The 10040-nt window shown below is 40.3% G+C and overlaps 1 protein-coding gene across 1 annotated transcript in view; it reads left to right on the forward strand.

Moving 5' to 3' along the window:
- LOC106871601 (ER membrane protein complex subunit 6) overlaps positions 1 to 7313 on the forward strand; it is a 24246-nt gene extending 16933 nt beyond the window's left edge. The window contains exon 5 of the mRNA XM_014918130.2: positions 7033 to 7313. Within this exon, the coding sequence (XP_014773616.1) occupies positions 7033 to 7063 (31 nt within the window). The 3' untranslated portion in view covers positions 7064 to 7313. The remainder of the gene's footprint in view (positions 1 to 7032) is intronic.
- The last annotated feature ends 2727 nt before the right edge of the window (positions 7314 to 10040 follow it).

The raw sequence follows: 10040 nt of genomic DNA on the forward strand, positions 1-10040 counted from the left end.
AAATTTTGATGAAAGATGTTGATTTAGATCACTTTAAAACAGGTAGTTTGTGTCACAGACATTCTGAGGTGGGTTGATATCAAAAAACAATAAGGTGTTGTTTGAGGGAGATTTGGCTGCTATTTCTACTAGTTCTAGCTATCACATAGAGGTTTCCTTTATTTGTTCATACATATATACATACGGCGTTAGGAAGGGCATCCAGCTGTAGAAACTCTGCCAAATCAGATTGGAGCCTGGTGTAGCCATCTGGTCTCACCAGTCCTCAGTCAAATCGTCCAACCCATGCTAGCATGGAAAGCGGACGTTAAACGATGATGATGGTGATGATCATGATGATAAGACAATAGGGTGTGATTTGGCTGCTATTTCTACATCTCCCTCATTGGCTCATACAAACATAAGACAGTAAGGTGGGATTTGAGAGAGATTTGGCTGCTATTTCTACCAGTTCTAGCTACTGTGTAGAGGTCTCCCTCATTGGCTCTTACATACATTTGACAGTAACGTGAGATTTGAGAAAAATTTGGCTTCTGTTTCTAACAGTTCTAGCTACTGTCTAGAGGTATTCATCATTGGCTCATACAAACATAAGACAGTAAATTGATTTGAGAGAGATTTGGCTGATATTTCTACCAGTTCTAGCTACCATGTAGAGGTCTCCCTCATTGGCTCATACAAACATAAGACAGTAAGGTGTGATTTGAGAGAGATTTGGCTGCTATTTCTACCAGGTCTAGCTACCACGTAGAGGTTTCCCTCATTGGCTCATACATACATTTGACAGTAAGGTGTGATTTGAGAGAGATTTGGCTGCTATTTCTAACAGTTCTAGCTACCATGTAGAGGTCTCCCTCATTGGCTCATATAGACATATGACTATAAGTCTATTTCTAACCCTTCTTTCATTTCAATATCTTATGTTAGAAAGATCTGGAAGCCAAATCATATGATGAGGATATTTCTGTTGGAATACCCTGCCTTTGTTTCAATTAATTTTGAAATTAATTTAGAAATTATTAAAATACAAAGTGCATTCCAGAAGTTTTGAGACTTTTTCAGGAGAGACATCCATTTCAAAGAGGTACAGAACTCTTATCTCCTTCAAAGCTCTTGTTGTAGTGTTCCAGTCATGCCATGAAGGCCCCATGGAAGTTTTCCAAAGTGAAGGTGTCCAGGACCCCATTTCACTTTCTTAATGTCATCAAAACAACAGCCCCTAAGGTTCTCTCCTTCAGGCTGGGGAACAAAGAAAAGTCTCGGGAGGGCAAGGTCTGGACTGAGCGACAATTTTGATGCCCAACTCTGTCAATTTGCTGGTTACCAGGATGGAATTGTGGAGTCTTGCATTGTCCTGGTGCAGGTACCACTGACCCGAGAGGAAGAGCTTTGGCCCTTTACAGTGAAATCTCTCTCTGAACCCTCTCGAAACTTCTACAAAGTATTCTTTGTTTTCCGTCTGGCCAGAAAGGACCCAGTGGATATAGATGGTGCCCTTACTACCAAAAAAGGGGTCATCATGAGCTTCCCAGTGGACTTGCTTTGCCTGGACTTTTGTGTCCGTGAAATCCAAATGCTCAGCTGATCTAAGTTAATCCATGACCAGTCTGGAGTATTTAATAAGTTTCTATAATATTTTTACCCAGTTTAACACAAACCTTCATTGCACAGCAAGCTAAGTCAGTAAAATTTAGTAGGGTGTGTTCAAAATTCTGTTACAGCCATCTCCTTTTATCTGGAATAACAAAAGTTGGCAGGTCAGCTTATTAGATGTATAGTAATGATAGACTAAACTGCTTTTCCTGAAACAGTCTCAAAACCTCTGGAATGCTTCTCCTAACTTTGTCAGAATCATTAGCCTGCTTAGTGGCATTTCATCCATCTTTTTACATTCCGAGTTCAAATTCCACCGAGGTCACCTTTTACCTTGCATCCTTTCAGGGTCGTAAAATTTCAGGCCTTCTGTCATCATCATCATCATTATCATCGTTTAACGTCCGCTTTCCATGCTAGTATGGGTTAGACATAATGTCTATAATGGAAAGGATTCTTAATTAAACTGGTGTTTTAGAACGTAAGTTAAAACAAAATGAGCACTCGGAGAGCGCAAACCTCCACTAAGGCAATACCAACGTCCTCTCAATGATTAGCCGGAGATGATTTTTAAAACGAGAATATCTGAAATAAACTTGACTGCTCTCACAAATGAGAATACTAAAAATAAACCCGACCACTCTCAAAAATTAAGTAAAAAAACGGGAAAAATAACCCAGAATCTTATCAGTTTGTGCCAGTCATTAGGCCAAACATCCCTGAAAATTTCATCCGAATCCAACCAACGGTTCTTGAGATATCTTGTCCACAGACAAACAAACAAACATGATTGCAAACAATACCTCTGCCTTCGCTAAGGCGGAGGTAATGACGAAATTTTGATGGAAGATTTCTATTCAGACCAGGAAGTTTATATCATAGAACCAAGGTTGGAGTGTTCAGTGAGTTTAATACCAAAAGGGTTTTAAGATCATTAGATGTAAGCCAGTCTTTTATGCATTTTGCAGAATGTCAGTATGCACCACCCTGCTGCAACATAATGCAGTTATGTACGACTATATGAGTAAGTGATTAAGTTTTGGTATTTGTGGTTGTACCCTGGGGTACTATTCAAATACCAGCATCTCTCTTTGGTGACATGGTAAAATATTCCATGCTTGGTGCTCCAATATCGTGGTGGATGGGCATGGCTTGACTCTTTGCAAGTGTCTAACCTGGAACGGAACCTTGAGTTTGATGGGTCATAAACGAAAGGAACTTCAATGTACATTGGGTTTCCCCCCACCACCACCATCATTCCAAGCCAACGAGACCTCCATTGTGCTGTCAGTCAGTCTGTCTAGAAATAGCGTCCAAAATCACCCTCAAATCATTGTGTGATGTGTTCTGGATGAGGAGGGGGGGTCCTATGTGTAGGAAAAAGGTGGGGGTGGTCAGAACTGGAATGTCTTCGGTCATAGGTCTGCTGCATGATAAAGGTTGACCTGGAGCTAAAAATAACTGCTACTACTACTACTACCATCACTAGTACGACTACTATTGTTACCACTACTGCTGCTGCTACTACAACGACCACTAATATCAGTGGTACTGTTACTACAAACCTATCACCACCACTACAACTACTACTACCACCACTTCTACTCCCACCACCACTATTACCACTGACACCACACTACTACTACCACTACCACCTCCACCACTACAACTACACCCACCACCACTATTACCACTGACACCACACTACTACTACCACTACTACTACAGACTACTTTGCTGAGTGTTTCTAATTCTTTTGTGAGCTGCTTGTGCATGGAAGTAGGGGTGGGAGTGTAATATGTGTATGAAGTGAGTACCCAGGGTGGACAGAGGGGTGGGTGGGTGGATGGATGGGTGTGACAGTTAATGAAAAGGTTAGATGAGGAAGATAAGTGAAGGGAGGGAGGGGGGAGGCACAAGTGGGAGGAGACTTTTCTTTTTCTCTTATTATTCTTACTGTTACACAATGTTCAGTGGTGGTGGTCATGATAATGACAACTGCTAATGGCAGAGGCGATGGTGGTGGGGAAGGTGAGTCAATGGGAGGTGTTTGCCTTGTTTTTAAAACTATTGCATAATATCGGTGATGGTGGTGGTGGTGGTGGCAGTGATGGTGATGGTGATGGTAGTGGTGGTGGTAGCAGTGTCGGTGATGATGATGTTTATGATGACAATGATGATGGTGGTGGTGGTGGTGGTGGCAGTGTCGGTGATGATGATGTTTATGATGACAATGATGGTGGTGGTGGTGATGATGACAATGATGGTGGTGGTGGTGGTGATGATGATACTGATAATGGTGGTGGAAGTGTCGGTGATGGTAATGATGATGTTTATGATGACAATGGTGGTGGTGGTGGTGACGATGATACAGATAATGATAATGATGTTTATGATGACAATGATGGTGATGCAGATAATTGTGGTGGGGGGTGGTAAGGCTAATGATGTCAGCAGTATTGATGGTGGTGGTTGTGTCAGTGGTTATAGATGTTGTGATACTTATGGTGATGGTGATGAAGTTGATACCATGTGATGAAATGTCATGTTATTTTCTCTCCATTTGGACAACTTTCAAGTTGATTTCCTGCATTTTCATATTCCACCCTATGCTCTTTCATCTCTTTCTCTCTCTCTCTCTCATACATACACACACATACATACATACATACATATATATATATATATATATATATGTGCACATGCACACACACGCACACATATATATATATATACATACACACATTTATACATGTGCACACATACATATATATATATATACACACACATATATACATATGCATATACATACGTATATGTATATATATATATATATATATATATATATATATATATATATATATATATATATATATATATATATATATATATATATATATATATATATACACATGCATACATGTACACACATATACATACATACACACATATATATATATATATATATACACACACACACATGCATACATGTGCACACACATACATATATATATGCACACACACACACACACACACATATATATACACACACACACTTATATACATATACATACATACGTGTGTATATATATATATATATATATGTCTATGTACAAACACATGCATACATATCATATATATATATCTGTGTATGTGTGTGTGTGTGACAATTCTCTCTCTCTCTACCACCATCTTGTTTTTCCCTTTATATTAGTTTGTTTATGTGTGTGTGTCTGCGTGTGCGCATGTAAACTCACAGGCATATAGACACAGAGAGACAGATAGCTAGACAGACAAACAGACTGACACGTAGGCAGTTGAATGGACTGACTCCACAACCATGAACATGCGTGTGTGTATGTGTGCCCTGTCTCTCACACTCTCTTTCTCTCCTCTTATTGTATTGTTGTGTTCATTCATATATATATATATGTGCCTGTATGTATTATGTGTAGAGAAATTTAGATATGTGGGTGGGTGGGTGTATGTATATATATATACACACACACACGCATACATACATATATGTATGTATATGTGTATATATATATGTGTGTGTATGTATATATATATATGTATATGAGTGTGTGTATATATATGGATGTATATATTTGTGTGTGTGTATATATATGCATGTATATAAGTGTATACATATGAATATGTCATTTGACTGTGGCCTTGCTGGAGCACCACCTTTAATCAAGTGAATTGGCCCTGGGACTTCTTCTTTGAAAGCCTAGTACTTATTCTATCGGTCCCTTTTGCCGAACCGCTAAGTTATGAGGATGTAAACACACCAGCATCGGTTGTCAAGTGATGTTGGGAGGACAAACAGACACACAAACTTATACACACACACACACACATACATATATATATCATCATCATCATCATCATTGTTTCACGTCCACTTTTCATGGGTTGGACAATTTGACTGAGGACTGGCAAGCCAGAAGGCTGCACCAGGCTCCAATCTGATCTGGCTGAGTTTCTACAGCTGGATGCCCTTCCTAACGCCAACCACTCCAAGAGTGTAGTGGGTGCTTTTACATGCCACCGGCACGAGGGCCAGTCACACGGTACTGGCAATGGTCATGCTCAAAAAGGTGTTTTTTATGTGCCACCCACACGGGAGTCAGTCCAGCAGCACTATATATATATGTATATACTTGTGTGTGTGTGTGTGTGACAGGCTTCTGATTTTCGTCTGCCAAATCCACCTGCAAGGCTTTGGTCAGCCCAGGGTTATAGCAGGAGTCACTTACCCAAGGTACCATGCAGTGGAACTGAACCCAAAACAACATGGTTTTCCTGTCTTGCAAGTTACTTGGTAGCCTCACTTGTGCTGGTGCCACTTAGAAAGCACCCAGTGCACTCTGTAAAGTGGTTGACATCAGGAAGGGCATCGAGCCATAGAAACCATGTCAAAGAAGACACTAGAATTTGGCACAGTCCTATCATTTGCTGGATCCTGTCAAACCATCCAACCCATGCCAGCATGGAAGACACACACACAAACACACACATATATATGTTGTTGTTGGCACTCTGTCGCTTACGACGTCGAGGGTTCCAGTCGATCCGATCAACGGAACAGCCTGCTCGTGAAATTAACGTGCAAGTGGCTGAGCACTCCACAGACACGTGTACCCTTAACCTAGTTCTCAGGGATATTCAGCGTGACACAGAGTATGACAAGGCTGACCCTTTGAATTACAGGCACAACAGAAACAGGAAGTAAGAGTGAGAGAAAGTTGTGGTGAAAGAGTACAGCAGGGTTCGCTACCATCCCCTGCCAGAGCCTCGTGGAGCTTTAGGTGTTTTCGCTCAATAAACACTCACAACGCCCGGTCTGGGAATTGAAACCGCAATCCTATGACCGCGAGTCCGCTGCCCTAACCACTGGTCCATTGCGCCTCCACAATATATAATATTATTAGGAATTGTTAAAGAAAAATTGTTTAAATATTTTGTGTATCATAAAAGGTTAACCAATTTTACTGCATATAAATTTTAGCAACAAAATTTTACATAGACCCTGGTTGAGAATTAGTGAGATAGATGGATGGATGGACGGATGGATAGATAGATATGTTGATTGATAGATAAATAGCTAGATTGATGGATGGATAGATACGTTGATTGATATGTAGATTGAAAGATTTCATAGATGGATAACTAGTTAGGGAGACAGTCAGACAAACAGACTGATAACTAGATAGGTGGGTAGATAGATAGATAGATATGTAGATTGCTAGATAGCTATATTTGATAGATGGATACATAGATATGTAGATTGATAGCTAGCTAGCTAAATAGATGGATGGATAGATATATAGACTGCGAGATAGCGAGATTTGAAATATGGATAAATGGACACACTCACACATACAGAAATGTAATATATTATTTATTTTCCTTAATTATTTTCCTATGCAGATTTCTCTATGGTATGGTTCATGTTTATTGATGTTCATTAACCAGGAAGTTTGGACCAACTTGCACCCATCTGACCCCAAGCCCTACTCCTCTGTACATAATTCCCCACACCCACATAAACACAAACACACTCACATATAAAATACAGACCACATACTGGCAGAGCAGAGGGTCCAGTTTCAGCGGCTCCCTATTGCTGCTGTCTACTGGGGTCTCCTATATATGTATCTACACATATGTTATGTGTTAATATATTTGAATTAAACCTCTTTCACCTGTAATGATCTTATGTTTCTTAATGATTCACTTGTTTATTATTGTTGCTGTTGTGTATGTTTTTTTTTTTAGCACTTGGTCAGCTCTGATCCAGATGTATCATGAAAGACATCCCAGCTGTGACCATCCTGTATTTTATTTACTCAAACACTTTATTTATGAATGCAGAATCTAATGTGTTCCACGTTTTTTGCTGTTTAGTGCAAACTACAAAATTGATCTGGTTAAGTTGCAGACAACAGTCCACCTAAAATGGTGCATTGAACATAATATCGGTATATTAAGATGGTGTTTGGAGCATAACAAAAGACAAATATTTATTGGTGTATTAACATGGTGTTTCAAACATAACAAAAGAAATATATATTGGTATATTAACATAGTGTTTCAAACATAACAAATGACAAATATTGGAATATTAAGATGGTGTTTGGGACATAACAAAGGGCAAATATATATTGGGATATTAAGATGGTGTTTGGGACATCACAAAAGACAAATATATATTGGGATATTAAGATGGTGTTTGAGACATAACAAAGGGCAAATATATATATTGATATATTAAGGTGGTATTTGGAACATAAGAAATGACAAATATACCATAAAAACCCATGTAATTTACGCATTTTTTTTTTGCAACAATAAAATGAACTTTAGGGGTGTGTAAATTACATGAGTAGATCGTTTCCAGAATTTTTGTTGATAAAAGATGTACAAACGTATGCATGGGTGACTGCTGATCTTCCATAAACAACCATGCCTGGACTTATGCCTCGGAGAGGAACTTTCTAGGTGCATTCCCATGGTCATTTATGACCAAAGGGGGGTCTTTTCTCTTACCCTGTGTTAAAGAAGAACTATATTCATTGAGGCCAGTGTTACTGTTACTGGGTTTAATGGATATATTGTGAGGGAATGCACCCAGATCTGACCTGTGATTAACAAGGGTAGCTGGAAGCTGTTCTGCAGTGCTTGTATCAAACTGGCTGGTTATATTTTTAATGATTATTAACATTATTATTAAGGCAGCGAGCTGGCAGAATCGTTAGCACACTGGATGAAATGCCCATCACTATGTTCTGAGTTCAAATTCTGCCACGGTCAACTTTGCTTTTCATCCTTTCGGAGTTGATGAAATAAGTACCAGTGAAACACTGGGGTCAATGTAATCGATTAGTTTCCTCCCCGCAAAATTTCAGGCCTTTGTGCCTACAGTAGAAAGGATTGTTATTATTACAGTGGCAAACTGGCAGAATCATTAGCATGCTGGATGAAATGCTTAATGGTATTTTACCTATCACTATGTTCTGAGTTCAAATTCTGCCGAGGTCAACTTTACGTTTTCATCCTTTCAGGGTTGATGAAATAAGTACCAGTTGAGTAATGGGGTTGATGTAATAGACAGTTTCCCTTCCCCAAATTTCAGGCCTTGTGCCTCTAGTAGAAAGGATTATGAATGAATGGCAGTTGTCTAAAGGGAATTTGTCTCTAGGCTACTATGAGTCACAAATCAAATTTGTGGCTGGTGCAAAGTTCCAGCCAGACCCAGGGTGATGTAGTGGTGGAACAGTGAAGCAGACAGAGTTATAAAAGCAAAGGAAGAGAACCGGAAGAGTGGAACAGCAGAGATCTATACCAGGTAGCAAGAAAGAAGCCAGGTAACAGGTATATTTAGCTGGAGGGGAAGCAGGAAGGAAGGGAATTGCTGATGTTTAGTAGCATAAGGAGTTCTGGATTGTAAGACAGTGTGTCAAAGAAAATTGGGATGTTGGATAGAAGTGTGTTGAAATTAGGCGCAGGAGTGGCTGTGTGGTAAGTAGCTTGCTTACCAACCACATGGTTCTGGGTTCAGTCCCACTGCGTGGCACCTTGGGCAAATGTCTTCTACTATAGCCTCGGGCCGACCAAAGCCTTGTGAGTGGATTTGGTAGACGGAAACTGAAAGAAGCCCGTCGTATATATATATATGTATGTGTGTTTGCGTGTCTGTGTTTGTCCCCCCACCATTGCTTGACAACCAATGCTGGTGTGTTTACGTCCCCGTAACTTAGCGGTTCGGCAAAAGACACCGATAGAATAAGTACTAGGCTTACATAGAATAAGTCCTGGGGTCGATTTGCTCGACTAAGGGCGGTGCTCCAGCATGGCCGCAGTCAAATGACTGAAAAGAGTAAAAGAGAGTATACACTTGTACTTACAGATTCTGCTAAGAAAAAGGCATGGCAGCGCCCCTATGAGAGGCTGCTAAACATTAAGATTGTATGGAAAGAAAGTTCCTAATGTGAACCCATGAGAGGGACCACCTATCCTTATGATAGATAAAGCAAATAAAGGGTATGAAGATAGAAAGCCCCTGGTCCTGCAGGAATTATCAATCATCATCATCATCGTTTAACGTCCGCTTTCCATGCTAGCATGGGTTGGACGATTTGACTGAGGACTGGTGAAACCGGATGGCTACACCAGGTTCCAATCTGATTTGGCAGAGTTTCTACAGCTGGATGCCCTTCCTAACGCCAACCACTCTGAGAGTGTAGTGGGTGCTTTTACGTGTCACCCGCACGAAGGTCAGTCAGGCGGTACTGGCAACGGCCACGCTCAAAATGGTGTATTTTATGTGCCACCCGCACAAGAGCCAGTCCAGGGGCACTGGCAACGATCTTGCTTGAAAATCCTACGAAGGCCAGTCAGGCGGTACTGGCAACGGCCACACTCAAACTGGTGTATTT

This window comes from Octopus bimaculoides, chromosome 30 (genome assembly GCF_001194135.2).
Source record: "Octopus bimaculoides isolate UCB-OBI-ISO-001 chromosome 30, ASM119413v2, whole genome shotgun sequence".
In the NCBI taxonomy this organism is placed as follows: domain Eukaryota; kingdom Metazoa; phylum Mollusca; class Cephalopoda; order Octopoda; family Octopodidae; genus Octopus; species Octopus bimaculoides.